This window comes from Epargyreus clarus, unplaced genomic scaffold, assembly GCF_041222505.1.
Source record: "Epargyreus clarus isolate Ecla_fem2 unplaced genomic scaffold, WU_Ecla_fem_2.2 ptg000001l, whole genome shotgun sequence".
Lineage (NCBI taxonomy): Eukaryota > Metazoa > Arthropoda > Insecta > Lepidoptera > Hesperiidae > Epargyreus > Epargyreus clarus.
This window is the reverse complement of record NW_027332209.1, coordinates 12,050,298-12,067,276: the sequence shown is the minus strand read 5'-3', so window position 1 is coordinate 12,067,276 and position 16,979 is coordinate 12,050,298. Positions and strand designations below refer to the sequence as shown.

The 16,979-nt window shown below is 34.9% G+C and overlaps 1 protein-coding gene across 1 annotated transcript in view; it reads right to left on the bottom strand.

Annotated features, from left to right (window-relative positions):
- Nucleotides 1–2,638: 2,638 nt before the first annotated feature.
- Nucleotides 2,639–16,979, bottom strand: part of LOC140749247 (uncharacterized protein CG43867) — a 444,846-nt gene continuing 430,505 nt past the window's right edge. Inside the window, exons 20-31 of the mRNA XM_073082324.1 lie at nucleotides 16,805–16,917; nucleotides 16,305–16,478; nucleotides 11,507–11,626; nucleotides 9,683–9,840; nucleotides 8,995–9,172; nucleotides 8,492–8,647; nucleotides 7,986–8,160; nucleotides 7,288–7,459; nucleotides 6,547–6,676; nucleotides 5,803–5,934; nucleotides 5,357–5,437; nucleotides 2,639–5,133 (exon numbers count right to left, since the gene is read on the bottom strand). Of these exons, the coding sequence (XP_072938425.1) occupies nucleotides 4,798–5,133; nucleotides 5,357–5,437; nucleotides 5,803–5,934; nucleotides 6,547–6,676; nucleotides 7,288–7,459; nucleotides 7,986–8,160; nucleotides 8,492–8,647; nucleotides 8,995–9,172; nucleotides 9,683–9,840; nucleotides 11,507–11,626; nucleotides 16,305–16,478; nucleotides 16,805–16,917 (1,925 nt within the window). The 3' untranslated portion in view covers nucleotides 2,639–4,797. The remainder of the gene's footprint in view (nucleotides 5,134–5,356; nucleotides 5,438–5,802; nucleotides 5,935–6,546; nucleotides 6,677–7,287; nucleotides 7,460–7,985; nucleotides 8,161–8,491; nucleotides 8,648–8,994; nucleotides 9,173–9,682; nucleotides 9,841–11,506; nucleotides 11,627–16,304; nucleotides 16,479–16,804; nucleotides 16,918–16,979) is intronic.

Genomic DNA, 16,979 nt, shown 5'->3' with positions numbered 1-16,979 from the left:
TTAATTCATTATTTCGCTATACAACTTAATCTCGTTTACAAATACTAGGAAATTAAAAAATCGTCGGTCCTAATGTAAAATATACATAGTCTATACACAATTATATCAACAGGTAAGTGTTATGCAAAAAAGTGCAATCCAAATTTTATTTAATATTTATTTATTACTCTAACATTTTGACGGGCTGGATGGATAAGCGATTATAGAATACGTTAAATAATTTTTCATCATTAATTATTTAATAATCATGAAGCATTTATCGACTAAGTCTTGAAGCATTGTGGTATAATAAAGCTTAGGTGCTATAATCGCATATCCAATGAAGTCCGCGTCTGGCCACGAAGCGAGTTGGTCGAATATTACATACAGTTATGATAATCAGCTTCTATGGACCATACGAGCTACCATAATAACTACATCTATTTAGCCGCCATTCATTTGTAGCTTTCATTAGCGTTACCATACATACAATAAAGGGATATTATACCACCTTTATTATTTAAAATAATGGTTTAATTATGTATCAAAATTACGTAATAAATACAAAATAATCATAATTATTGTGAACTAAATTAAGTCCCTTTATTGTAAGAAGTAGTTAGTGTCAATTATTATTACTCGAGATGGTAACATAATCTTTGATACAATTACTTAATATAGGTAAAAATCCTATATTCTAATTAAATTATAATAATAAAAAACACACATCAAGGTTCTATACATCGTTCATTTCTATACCAAAAAATTAAATTAACAATGCCATTAGTTTGTTAAAAACAAAAATGTTTTCGTCAATAAAAATAATTAAACTATACGCCAAAAATACAGGTAAATTATGTACAATTGAAGTGAGAAATAACATCATATTCCTTCCTTATTTGCTGATGAAATTTCTTTTGACTTGTGCTGTAATAATATTTAAGTTAATATATAACAAATATACTGTTATAATAATGTTATGAAAGATTGTACATAATGATTAATTTTATATCTCGTAGTTAATCATTCGAATAAGATCAAAAATCATTATATTATATTGTAATGTTTCAATCTTAATAATATAATAAATAAATAAAAAATACACAGAAATTTTAATTTAGACTGTAAGAAAAATAAAAATGACAATAATAAAATTTGTAGAATTTCATGTTGAGTTGATGAACAGAGATTTAAACATTTTTTTTTACAACAATGATAGATAAGGTATGAAAAAGATCAATTGTTTACACTTAAATTTAAATACCGAGATTCGTTGAAGATCTTAATGTTACAGTCAGTCCATATCGATTCGTAGACTTCTTCGCATTTAGTATTTTATACTTACAGTCATAGCCTAAGAATGTATATTCGATTGGATGAAGGCGAATTTTGGCAGTTATGTCGATAATATTGTTGAAGATTTTTTTATTTATTGTAGATGCAATCATATTAAAAAAATGGCGTGAGCGGTCAGCAACCTTGAAAGTAAAACGTTTTACGTGTCACTGTTTGCCGTGATATAATTTATGACGTCACAGTAAATGAGATAATTAACATCAGTACTATTATTACGATAATTATCATCTGATTCCAAAAATATGATACGTTATTTGACGTACCTGACGAACTCATAACGTAAGTAAAAATTTATTTTCCAAAATGTTTTCTACTATTTCATGCACTCATAAGACCATAATATTATGTGGTACATAAAGTGCTTGAGCTATCTAGTCTCTGACTGCTCTCCCCATTTTATCAGCATGACAGTAACATTACCCTAAAACTAAAATAGCACGATGCACCTTTTTCATATTTATTAAAATACTTTCTCTTGTAACATACGTTATAAAACTGAATTTGAGATAATAAGCATTAGATTAACAATTACAGTAGATTCAAAGATGTATTGAACGCATGTATTGATATTTTAATCATTTTTTTTAAATCATATTTAGAATCTGCTAGCATTAAGTTGTCTATGAATCTATGAAAAACCATCGCCATTACCAGTCTCATATGAAAAGATATTAAAGATTATTCCAAAGACGCTTCCATTCTATGATCGTACAGGCAACTCCACATTATTATGTAAACAGCAAAAGATAAAACTATAAGCCACATTCTTCATACAGATATTTTACAAGAGTTTGCACCATAGCTCATTTTCTTATGAGAATGCAGTACAATTTTATGTAATCATGTCATTATTTATGAATATCTTTGGAAAATCTAACCGTTTACGTCGAATAAACTCGTACAACACTACGGCTACGTACCTCGACTACATAGCAATAATTATACCCTGCACATATGTATATAGGATGTTTTTCGCTCAGTGACAGAAGTTAAGCAAGAATTTGTAATTTATTTTATTTGGAAGAATTCATTAAAACTTTTGAAATAATTGTCAACTTGCTTATCAGTTGTATGAATATTCTACTTCTAAACAGTCACATTTTTAAGCCATATTATATATATTATAAATAAATTAAATATGTATTGACCCATGTATTATTCCATGTATTTCAAAGAAACCTTTTCTTTTCCTAAAAACCTTGGCACTCCTTAATAATCAGATAATTTGAATCCATACATGTAATAAACCAATACCTGCATTAGTCTATAACACATAGCATATAGCATGAGCAGAGCGACCAAAAAAAAAAAATAACAAATCACTTGCTTAATTTCATTCACCGGACAAATCACACATGTATAATAGCTACATATATTTAATTGGCGTTTTGGACTGCATAGAAACGTATATATTCATATACAAGTAGAAAAAGCACACCAGCACTAAGATAGCAACCATTACAAATTATATTAAAACTATAACAAGCCAATCATACGGAGGCTCATTAATAGACGCTACAAAATATGAGGTATATTTAGTCGTTACAATTTCCTAGCCGCTCTGGAATGGTACATTATCGTAATTGAGCGCCAAGTGAATATAACACGCGTGTCGTTACAGTTACAACTATTCTCTCACTATTTGAGTCTTTTAAGTCCCTGTGTAAAGTCGAAGGCCAATCGCAGAAATTGGGAATAAATCAAAGGAAACCTTCCACACTTATAACATACTGAGAAGACTGTCTAAATTCCATGATCCAGAACAGATATTTAGAGGTGGACTTAAAATCATTGATGCATACTGGTATGAAAACTTCTGTTCAAAATAATACAGCGACTAGCTGTATAAAGGTAGGCTTGGAGATCTTTCACCTATTTGTAAAGGATCTCAAGAGGTGTGTCTAGAAGGAATAGTTGATTATCCTACGATTGGCGAACGACACAGATTTATATTTAAGCTTGTTATACTTAATTTTAAAGTCTAAAAACAATGTTTCTTAAAATTGGCTTTTAAATATAAAATTAAGTATGTAATGAACTAAATGAGCCATGAAACATTTGCAGGTGATAGAAATGTGTTTTATTTGTGATAATTTTACGCTAACTGGTAATAATAATGATGTAGCCAGAAAATTTCAGTTATTAACGAAGCTTCGGAGACAATTCTATCTACTTGGTCGTAATCAACGCGTCTACCTGCTACGCCTAAGTGTCAGTCCGTTTCAACATAAATTAGATATTTTGTGATCCATTTTAATACTGTGAACAATGTTTGCGTACTATACTTGCACTTATATCAAAATATAAGAAAATAATTTATTTTACTTCTGTCTTTGTCTTTATGGGCTAAACTTTTAAACTATTGAAGTCATTTCAATCTGATTGACAAAGTTTTTAAATTATTTTTTGTAGATTCCTGTGTTATAATTGAAAAATTAACACAACAATTAAAATACTTACTTTGACTTCAATTTAAGTACAAATACACATAACTTGTTTCTATACGATTTATGAAAAGCCTTTGTAGGATTTGTAAGCATGTGAAAAGCAAGGATTTAGAATTCATTATTTACATTTTACATTATTTTTTAATATTTAAACATACATAGATATACATGAGTATATTCTTATCATGAAGTGTTATAAATAGTTATTTTTAAGTAGAAAGTTAAATAGACAAAATTATGCGTACAATTTTTACTATTTAACGTATCAGTAATATCTACAAAATACAAAATTTATATCGAAACGGAGCACATACGTCACACCGTCCTAAACGTAGTATCACTTACCAACGTGTTACATCACTCATTGCTAACACTACACTACAGCACAGTTAGTTACAATCGATTACGCACGATACCCTTTGGCGGGGGATAAATATTTACACACAAAAATTTACATTTAAACGAGCGCGAACTTACGAACGTGTAACGTCAGACGGAGCACAAACGATCATGCACAAGTTACGAACGTGTGACGTCATCACTCCAAACTGAGCACAAATGCACTATTTACGAATGCGTGACGTCATCACTGCCAACGAGCGCTTACGTTAGCATTGTAGTCAGACGACGTCGCTGTTTTGCATGCCTTAACGCCTGTCTTAGGCGCAATTTGAGTATTCCTGGTTGATTGTGCGGGAAAGTGGATGTGCGAGCTCAGCTCGCACTTGTACCGAACGTATGACGTCATTGTTGCATTCTGAACGTACACGACAGCGCGCTAGTTACATCGCGTGACGTCATCACTGCCATCGAGCGCGTACGTTAGCATTGCAGTCAAGCGACGCCGCTGTTTTACTTGAGTTCGCGCTTGTTTTAGGCGTATACTTGAGGATGTTTGGTTGATGGTGTGTGCGAGTCGAGCGTGCACTTGTACCGAACGTGTGACGTCATCACGCCGGCGCGCCAGTTACACTGCGTGACGTCATCACGGGCGAGCGCGCGCCTAGGGTCGGAGTCACGCGACGCCGCTGTCCTGGGCGTGCGCGCGCTTCTTGTGGTCCGGCGTGGACTTCAGGATGTCGGGCTGACCGTGCGTGAACGTGGACGCGTGGGAGCTGAGCGTGAGCGTGGCGTTGCGCTCGGAGCCCAGCGTCATGGTGGTGGCGTGGGAGTTGAGCGTGTTGTGGGCGTGGGGCGGCGGCGGGTGCGCGTGGGCGTGGGGCAGCGGGAGTGTGGCGGCGGCGCGGCGGCGCGCGCTGCCCGTGCGCGTGAGTGATGACAGCTGAGGAGTGCCGCCGCCCGCGCGCACCGCGTTCTTGTAGTCCGCTATCAGGTGCGTTAGCTCCGCCATCTGGAAGTGAGCAAGTTTTTATTTAATATACACAATACAAAAAACATAAGGATACAATTAAATTTATCTTCGCACACTTTAAATTGTATTGGAATAACAATGTTTTATAGAACATTTTTGAATTTAAAATTTTTTTGGAAGCGTTTTTATACATTTAATCTATTAGAAAATTTAAAACTGTAATTAGTAAAAACGTATATATATTGACAGAAAATAAACTTACCTTAGGCTTATTGAGACTGATCAACATTTTATGAACTGGACTAGCCGCATCATCCGCATCGATCAACATCATTAAATCATCCTGTAAATTCAAAATATAATCAAAATTTTAATAAAATTACTTATACAACTAAAATGGTAGAAAAGTTTAATTTTTAATATTGAGGTAGCAAACAAGCATGCAGTCCATGAGATGATATATGGTTCAAAAGATGACACCATGAACATCTGTATGAGGTTGACACCTCAGATAAGCTAAGATTCTTACACTAAGCCGGCCCAAGATACTTACCCGGAGTCGCACCACAGTGTTCTAGCACGTTTAAAATTAGTACACAAATACACACATATACACATGATATATTATTAGATGTGTATGTGTGTGCATTTTGTGATCACGCGATCGTATAAATTATATAACGTTTAAAAATAAAATGATAAACGAACCTGTAACCCGCCAAAGAGTCCTATGGAGTTGAGCGCGTAGCGGCCGATGACCGCCATGGACGCCAGCTCTAGCACCGTCACACCCTCCTCCGATACTGCCAACCACACCATGGACAGATCTGGCTGTTTTATCTGGAAACAAGTTTAGATAGAAGTGTTAAGAGAATAGAATTTGTCAAAGATATTTTTTTATTGTATTGTTTATCTTTTTTATGTCAACTATTTAATTTACATTCTACCGTATTATTAGCAGAATAAGTGTACCTAAATTTTGTAACACCTGATTATGTACCTATTATATGCAAATAAATTATTCTATTCTATTCTAAAGTCCTCAAATTTCTAATAGGAGGCCTTCTTGTGATTCGATCACAGGTATTGAAAGTCAAGGAAACAATCTACATATTTGTAATTCGCGCGCTTGCGAGACATCCTCCTCTTGCCGCTACCGAACTAGAATGCGAACGTAGTGAAGATTTCTACATTTTTTTTATAATATAAGAGTAGCAGACGAGCGTGCAGTCCACCTGATGGTAAGTGGCTACTGCCGCTCATGGACATATGTAATCAACCCCAGATAGGATTAGATATTCCCACCTGAGGTCGGCCACAGTTGCGCCGCTACCTCTGAGGACTAAGCTGGAAAAGTCTGTCTACATATATGTTCCTTCATTTATTCATTATAATATGTATATTAAATCACGAAAAAATATCCACATATGTATTATAGTGCTAGCTACTCACCCTAGCTTGGAAAAGCGTGGCGCCGAAGAAGGGCCACTTGCGTGTGCAGTTGAGGTAGATCCGAACGCAGTCCGCCGTGCTGCGGCCCTTTAGCGCCACCCACTTGGCACGTAGTTTTTCTTCAACTTCCCTGCAATATATTATGTACATATAGAAGAGTAGAATTTCGTGCGAAAAACAAAAATGACACAGTAAAAGTTAAGGAAATTGTGAATTAAATGTTACCTGATACAAACATCGTAACAAAAACCTTGTTATAGGAGAAAGATCAAAGTGGAATTTTAATTTATATTTGCATGTAATCTTATGTAAATAACATGATAAAAGTTTGTCGTTTAATTAACTTATGATGCAGATACTTATTAATAATGCAGTGGTAACCGCTGGTGTATTGTAGTTTGATGATCGTTATTTCATTATAAGTTTCACGCACTTGACTTCATCATTTCAAGTCCTGCGCGATATCGGCAAGGCAAGACGCGGCGTGCGTATGGCTTGGGCGGGGCGGCGGGTGCGTATTTCAAATTGTCTATAATGTTTATAGTCCAACCAACTAGTTACGTATATTATGTTCGTTTCGCGTACCTGAGCTCATCATTCCCGAGCCCGGCGCGATACCGATAGAAGCGGCGCGCGAATCGCTGAATTTTTTGCAGCGCGGCGGGCACATACTTCAAACTGTGTATAATGTTTACGGTAGAATTTTGATTAAAACTAGTTAGGTAATTTTGTTTCGCGTACCTGAGCTCGTCGTTGCCGAGCCCCGCGCGGTACCGGTAGGGGTAGAAGCGGTGCGCCAGCGGCTGGTTGTGCGCGGCGGCGGCGGGCGCGTGCTCGCCCATGTCCAGCTGCGCCATCAGCGCGCCCAGCTCGGCCGCCAGCTCGCGCGTCACCGGGAACCGACCCGCCACCACTGGGAACAAACACGATTGCTTAAGAGCGAGACTAAAAATAAGCGAATTACAGAAGAAATGGTTCCGTACAATAACATTCCCTCCGTAAGAGAATACATTTTTTTTCGTTCGAAATGTTGTTGCGTATTCATTATACCACACATTTACATAGCCATAAAATCTTTATGAAATATTGGACCAATATTTGATTTTGAATTAAATCGCTCCCGCTTGTGAAATTGGGCCAGAACCCTTTGTATACCATTATTGCATCGTGGCGCACGCGCCGGCAAATCGGCCGGCACGTTATAATAATAGGTAATTTAAATTTAATTGCTAAAGTCTTAAATCGCTTTCTTTCATTCTTTCATTCATTCTAAATAATATTCTTCATTCTCTCGCCTTTACATTTATCACTTCCGTTCATATTAGTTAACTGTAATTAATATTAGTTCACGATATTAGTTAACATGACCAAAATGGCCAAAAAACACATCAGCATCAAGTAAAAAAAGTAATAGCTAACTTAATACATTAATTACTAACCTTGTTGATTAACCTGATAGCAGAGCAATAGTCGCTCCTTATCTGTTTCGGTCCTTACAGAATTCTTAAAGTACAGTCGGTTTCTATAAGTCAGTCGTATCACTCGCGAGTTCTCGAACTTCCCTGATCCCTTCTCTCGTAGTGCTGTCTCCCATTTCGATATTACATCGCAAAGCTGAAACAAATGTTGATTATAGAGGATATCTTATACTGATTTTATAATATGAAAAAAAAAACTATTTTTTTATTTAAGCCGCACAATGACACGTCTACCGAAATTATTGGTTTAATTAAATGTCGTGTTTGTCTATTGAGTTCTTATTTTTATATAATTTAGTCACTCTACATTTATAGCTCCACATAAGACTATGGATCAAAAATGGAGATTTGCTCTTGTTTCATCGTTATAATTAATGATGCATCAAGTAAAACAAAGAACTTATAAAAAGCAATGCATTTTTTCTTTTGTTTTCATTACGTCATTAATGTACCATTTTAGTCATTACCTTTTTATCGGGCTTGATGTGATGTTCTAGATCCTTCTCGATGGGGTCGTCACTGAACAGCGCAAAGCCCGAAGAGGCGGACTCTCGACAACCGAGCTCAGTGCTTAAAGTTGACAGGAATTCTTCCACTGTCGTCGAACCGTCGAAACTTATCACCTAGAACATACAACACAATAACTTTTTACTATTTTTGTAAATACGTTGCAAGGGCAATGTTGAATGGGCGTAGACTTAAAATGAACGTTAGATTTTTTTACAATATAGTAGTAGGTACTACCTAGATAAGATTACATATACCTTACAGAGATCGGCTACAAATGCGTTACTCATATGAACCAAGTTGAATCGTCCCGGATAAGTATGTCTCCCTTACCACAGAAATGTGTATGGCAAATACATGCGAATGCTTATCCTTATACACCACGACGTTTAAACATGCCGCCCGCGCGCCGTTGCGGACGGTCCGCCCAGTGCGCTGCCGCCCCACACCCCCCGCGACGCACCTGGTACGTGTTGTTGAGCATGTGCACGGGGATGGCGTGCGGCAGGCAGTGGTGGTAGGGGTTCTTCAGCAGGATGGACAGCACCTCCATGCGCGACGGCCGCGCCGCCCGCCCGCCGTTGCGGATGGTCCGCTCCAATGCACGGGCGCAGTACGCCGCGTATTTTCCGCACTCCGTTCTGTGATAAGTTTTATAGATCAGCGAATGGGATTTAAAAAATAATAATGTAGACATAGTAGACAAGGGGCATACTTTAAATACATAAGCGAACAAATGGTAGAGGGGGATTCATTACGCAGTAATAAGATATAATTAAGGTAGTTCAAAAATCATGGAACGGGGAAAAGGCCGGGAGTAAAAAAGAAAAAGATTGTTCTCCGCACCCCTTCCTCGCGTCCTGACCACCCGTCCGCGAACACACTATATTTGCACACGCCGGTCATTCCTTATGAAATACATTCTACAAACCATACTTGGCAAGTTTTATTACTAAGCCAGAACGCCCAGCACACCACTGGGGCCTGACGTTCAAACAAATAGTATATATTTTTATAGGGTATCATATTCAATAACACTTTCATAGCTAATGAAAATTTAAAAAATGAAAACAATACAATAAAGATAGCGTTAAAGGTTTCCAGAAAAACAAAAACTACAAAAGAAAACGAGTAAAAGAAAAAGTACTTACTTAGAATCAGAATGCCTGCTTAGATGTAGTTTCAGGTACCAGAGTAGCCTGTTATTTCTCGGCACAAACAAACTGACGGCTAAAGCTAAAAGTTGCCACCCTTGCACGAAACTGTACGTCGGTGGGTTACTCTTGCAATCGACTGAGAGGAGAGGCGCCTGAAATATTCCGACATTTTTATTGCAATTGTAAAAAATCCCAAAAAAAAGAGATACATACCTAACTATTACTTCTGTACATATTGAGGTATTTAATAATAGATATATTGTTTATCTTTAATATTTAATGTAGTAAGGTTTTTTTTTATATTTACATTAGGCAAATAAATTAACTGTTTTAATACTGTAACTCCCTTTTATTTTTACTATTGTACTAATAATTACCTCAATATGTCCTATTTCGTTGGACTCAAAGCATATTTCCCTTAAAGAGGAAAAAAAAAATACATGGGCTTTCTGTAACATTGATAGAAACAAAATATAGGAATTCCAACGTTCACATTTTGAACATCCTAGCTTCATACACTTTACCTGCCTTTCTCATACATGTAGATTCTAGAATAATGTAAACAAACATTTATTGGCTTCAATACTACTATGGCATTACGTTTTAGGGGGTAGTCTCTGGGTCTACTGCTGTGGGTATAACGTCCACTGTGCTGAGAAGCGATAAGGATTATGGGATCAATATGATAATTTTATTTGTTTTATTACTTGCCTACTTGTAGGAAGATTTCTTCTTCAGTCTCTTCCTTTTGTCACTCCTGAGCTCCGTGACGTACGTATTTGCTTCAAAGCAACATATCTTTGCAATTTTTTTTGAATAAAAGAAACTTATTTCTAATTTCCCGATTGGAATTGACTATAAGACTAGAATAACTATTAGACTACAGTCTATGTTTGTTTTGTATCATAAGGATTAAAACATGAAATATTCGTATTGAAATGGTATGTTTTATTTGTGATTTATATCTGAGGCAATTGTCACGTGACATTTGAAAGTGGTTACGTCATGCTTTATACAATATGAAACTAAGGATATTTTTGGAGAATAGTAATACTAGACCGACTAAAGTATTAAATGTTGCCTTTGTTAATATGTACTGTATTATACTTGACTATATTCATTTTAGAACAATGCAATGAAAAATCTTTCCTTTAAATGTAGTCTATATCAATAACTCAACGTTACAATCAAGCTGAATTCAAAACTTATTTCTATTGGTAATCGCCGATTTAGAATTCAATATTACACTCTTAGAACTTAAACATACTTATTTATTTCTAAATATTATTTTCACGCTAGCTTAGCATACACCGACATATGAGTCTAATCTTTAACGCCCGTACAATATTAAATCCCAATGTTTTCCCACCAAAGATCGACATTTGACAATTTCTTCGTACTAGACTGTCAAATTATATGTATATTATATACATCTAAAATGTGGTATGCAAACTGCATACATTTGTAAATATGACTGATTCATGGGGCAAACTGAAAACCAGAGTTGTGGGTAGGTGTTTTTAACCGCTCATGGCATAATTCTGAGTTTGTTACCTTTCGCGATTGTTGCAACGCATAGTATTTTAACAGCACTAGGTAATTATAACCTTATTTGTTTTGTTTATTGCCATTTGATTGTTTTGTTAACTTTTCTTATTACTATTTTTGTGTTTTTTGTTTTTTTCTTCAATTTATTTTCGATTTTTATTTTTGTACATTTAGTTATAAAAATTGTACTGTCTGCTGCAATTAAAAAAAAAGAAACAAAAAAAATCCGATCCTTGGTGAGTAAATACGGATAGTACGGGTGTCGAGTACCTGTATGGAGGAGGGCGAGCCGGCGGCGTGCGGCGCGCTGTCGCCGGCGGGCCCGTCGCCGCCCGCCGCCGCGCCCGTGTCGCACGTGAACAGCGACTGGGTCGCGCACAGCAACAGTTGCTGCACAAATGAAATGTTGGTGCGCGCGGGGAGGGGCCAGTTGTTTGGGGGGCTACGGGTGTTTGTGTTTGTTGTTGTTTTGGCTTGCTGCTTGTGTTTTTTTTGTTGTTGTTGTCAGTTGGTTTGTAGTTTTGTTACAGGGTAATGTATAAATTGTAGTGGATTGAATACAATGTCGTTCTTTATTAGTGTTTTTTTGCTATTGGGTCGATACGGTATGTGTGTATGTGTTAGCTGCGTTTTGTTATTTGGTGGTTATGTGAGGAACACTCAAGGCCCGCAGACCCTGCGCCAAGCGGCGAAGTCACGCCGCGGCATAGGACGACCGCTTTCGTTCGTTCGTTATTGTCAGTTGGCTTGTAGTTGTGTCAAATATTGTAATGTGATGTTATGTATAAATATTGGTGGATATATTATATTGAGTACAATGTTATTTACTACCTTATTATAGTTGTTTTTTATTATTAGAACGCTGCGGTGTGTATATGTGTTGGCTGCGTTTTGTTGTTAGTTGTTGTTATCAGTTGGTTTCTAGTTGTGTTAAATGATATGTAAATAGTGATGGATATATTATATTGAGTACAATTTTATTCTTTACATTATTTCAGTACATTTTTTGCTATTGGGGCGTGGGGGCGTTGGGGCGTATTAGCTGGATTTATGTGACATATTGTATAAAAGTGTATATATGTAATATATATTTTGTGTTGTTCGTGTATATTCGTATCAGTAATCTAATATCATCATATATTATATGAAATTGATAAATAATATTTTATTAATATTTTTTTAAATGTTGTGTCATATAAAATCTATGTACAATAAACCTATAACTGTCGTAAAATGATTTATTTATCATATTATTGTCCCCATATTCATTGTTTTTACATAAAATATCTTAAAAAATGTATTAAAGTTTCAAAGATTGGTTCAAGACAACTTGGTTCATTGCTAATTTATTATCTTTCTTTTCATTGATCAATATTAGCCCGCTGATAACTCATTTAACAGTCAAATTCTAGCAATTGATACAAATTACTAAAACAAAGTAATTATTTAAAACGCACTACTTTCGGTTAATATTTACATCATTATAATGCTTTGAATATGTCCATAAAATAGATTTTTGAAATTTTGATGAACCTTATACAGGTTTGATTCAAAATGAAATACTTGTGTGTAATACTTGAAAATGTAATATAAAAAATATGAATAAATCAAACAATATATAAACATGTGTTATGTATCACGCAACACCGTATAGTTAGTGCAAGTGTGTTGTCGGCAAATCTATGTGTAGTGCTTATGTTATATGTAAAACGTGTCGTCATCACTAAATAATACTGAAAATAGTGTCTGATGAAATTCTTTGAAAGCAAATTCATTGACAAATTCACCTTTATAACTCGATTTACTAATATTTATAAAAATCAAACACCATTTACAAATAACCGTACTAAAACCATATAATATGAATTCTACTAATTGTATATATGTATGCACCTGCCCCGCTACTTTTGTATATACAGATTGTTATGTGTGTGGCGGATGTCTTATATATAATTTCATATATAATTAAATGTATACTATTTATAAATAAATAGTACAGCTGCACGATGATTGTATAAAGAGATTATTTTTCAATTATCATTTTTAATTTAGGTAAAAAAATGTAAACAAAGTAGTCGTAGGTTTTGTAAGAAAGTTAAGTGTGTTACTTGTTCTCTTTTTTCGTATTACTTTAATTATTTCATTAGTGTATTTGTCATTTCAAGTGATAATCCTTAGACCTTATAGCACATGATTGTCTGTAACAAACCTTAATAAGATCAGTAATAAACTCGTATTTATGAGTGTTAGTTGGAACTGAATATCTACCATATTTCAGTTTTAAACCAGACCATATAATTCAATTTAAAAATCAATGAATATTAGTTATGCAATATATGTTATTTATTCCATAGCTAAAGGTCGTGCTGAACCAAGAGTTCGTAGTATGACTGCTATAGCACCACCACCAACTTTATTTTTATTGTACAACTATAGTGTTACTTGCTGTGATAAGGTTTGAAGAGTGTAGTAAGGGGTACAGTTTAAAAACGCATCCATGACCGACTTTATGTACGGTTCAGTCGTTCATACGGTTGTTTACAGATGTCTATAGGTAGCAGTTAATATTTACTATCAAATAGATGTACCCTTTACTTTAATTTCAGAGAAAGTCAATAAAAATAGCATTAACATTACAATGTTACGATGTTACGATGTTACAATGTTACGAATACATTCGTGCTTATTATACGAAAGAGTTTAAATAATTGTATGTGTTTTTGTGCTGAAACTCTGTTAAATTTTACAACTAAGTTTTTTGCTATTTATCGTCAAAATGTGACTAGTGATTTAATTTCGTGTGATTGGACATCTAATGCAGCTGTACTGTTTCTTAAACTTAAATACTTACCTGGATAATATGGTGATATACATAGGATATATAGGAAGTCTAAACAAACTTGCAAGTCAACCTTTCAATACAAAGGAGATACAAGTGCGAAGAGTCTAGCTATAGGTATGATAGAGTACGAATGATAAATGTATACGAAACCAACAACATTCCCTAGAACTATGGGGTGGGGGTAGACATTCTTGGATGAAAATATCATAAAATAAATAAAAAAACGGGGAAAATTTACACCAACATTCCATTTGATAGTTTGCGACAAGGAAAACCGCTTTTGTTATGGCAACATTAGTATTTTGCGAAAATCTTTACCGACTTTGCATTTTCTACAGCACATACTTACATTTAATTTTATGTTAGTAATATGCGCTAATAACGAATAGGAATACTAATTTAAAAACCCATCAATGTTGCCAAAACTAACCGATCAAGTTGGAATAATAAGTCTTTGAGACACAATTCCGTTACGTGTTTTTGATACATTTTTCCATAGAAGCCAATAAAACGTTATGTTCACACACACAATTCCAAATTGATCAACCACGTGACATAAGCCTTTTTAATCTCAGCGACACTCAAAGCTGTATACTTACAATGGTTTGTTAGTGTATATTCGTTCTGAACAAAACTTAGCGTTGAAGCGATATTGTACATACTGTGCTCTTGTCAGCTTGTGTACTACTTGAGCCCAAATTCGACATCTACGTCACCGTCACCGATACAAGGTACTTAGCCTTTTTGAGCACAATATTATCTACCAGAGTGTCCACTTTATATAGAATTTTTAATTATTATTTTATGTTATGTGATATTAAAATAAAAAAATATGATTCCTTAAACGGTTTCAGACAAAGCTTCTTAATTTTTTGTTGTTATTAAATTATAATTTACATCGCAAGCAAGTAAGTGAATTTATTAATTTGCTATACAAATATCTGTCCCATAAAATTTTTCATAAATTAAAAATAATAAACATAAACATTTTGTTTTGTAATCAGATTCTTAATTCAGATTAAAAAATATTAATAATGAGTCAAATTTTGATAATCTAGAAGTTAAATTGCTTTATTTATGTTATCAATAGCTGTACTTAAGAATACTAACCGAATCATGTTTCTAGAAAATGGACACTCCGTTTACAATCTATTCTATACAGAGTGAGTTGCAAGTAAACAACACCTGTGTACAATGAGTGATGGGTAGATAATAATATGATGATATATGATATGAGAAAAGCACTTAAGCGTATCGCTTGAAGCTTAGGCTGCATATAAAGCCAATATTTATATATTTCACCGTCTTTTTGTTACGGGAATTTGGCCCTTAGTTGTGTGAGGACCAAATTGTCTTTGTGATCCTATCCTTGCAAATTATGTTGCTATTGGTTTGTATAATCTGTAACACCGAAAGCCATGCTTTTTAATTTAGTGTCATGATACTACGAACAGTTTCTTTAATAATTAAGTTATTCTGTTCGTTATTATTGGCAAATTAAAATAATACTAGAATAACGTTTCTCTTACTATTATTTTTGAAATTACAAATATTGTCTATAACATATTTTAATAATTATTTAATATAGTATATTTTACGTTATAACAAAATAATAGCATTATTGTATTATACTATTAATAAGAAAATGTTAATAACTAGCATTTCAATTTCAATTTAGTAAAAAGAAACGTTATTCATTTGCATGTTATAATAATCAAGTTGCAAGTGGTGGTTGAGGCGTTTGTTTCATAATTTTTACTAAATTATTATATCCGTGAAATCTTTTAAAATAGATGTATTATAGTAATAAAAGTACATACAAACGGATGTGTACAGATTAATTTAAACATTAACGCATTCATGTGCGCAAGTATATGTGTCCGTAGACGTACCCAAAATCTTAATAAGCGGAAAATAATCAATATGTTCAATATTTTATTTACGTATTTAAATTACCTTGTTGGATATAAAATATAATAAGAGAAATTAAAAGTTAATCCCAAGTATTTTCTAGTATTAAAACCAAACAAAAGTGTAATCAACTCCACTAATTCCCCAACGAATTCGCATATGTATTAACATGACCTACGATCAACATTTTACACGCGCAATCGTCCAAAAACAAGCCACCCCAACCACCACTCCCAACCACAACAAACCAAAACTTACATTCTTAAGCTTGCCGCTAACGTTTAGCCTATTCCGTCTTACTGTCGCCGGTGTTACCTGCACGCCGTGCTTGGTGTGCGTGTGCGGCGCGGTCTGCTTCGCGAGCGCGGAGACCAGCTCGTCCTGCAGCTCCGGCACCTCCAGGCACTGCTGCAGGGCGTTCTGTGCCAGTACCGCGTGGTAGTCGATGCCCGCGTGCTCGACTGCCACCGACATGAACAGTTGCACGCACTGTGGGAGATACGGAGATTGTAGACAGGAAGAAATTGAGAAGAGACATGAACAGCTGCACGCACTGCGGGGAGTACAGAGATTATAGACAGAAAGAAAGGTGATAAGGTCCTTTTTTATAATATAGGAGAAGCAGACGAGCATGCAGTCCACCTGATGATTAGTGGCTACTGCCGCCCATCACCATCCGTAATCAACCCCAGATAGGATTAGATATTCCTACCTGAGGTCGGCCACAGATGCGCTGAATAAATAATAGTGAATATCATTTTAAACCATAGTAATTATAAAAACCCAAAAAGAATAATATTATTTAACATTCATACCTTAAATAGTTTTAATGCTTCAGCCTGTAATGCCTCAGAGTTCAGCGATGTCAGTGGCGATGTGATATTTTCTTTAGAATATAGCAGCATGGGATGCCTCCATAGCACGCAATCTGGAAATATATAACAAATAACAATAAAGATAACATATCCATATACCAAAGATAATTAAATA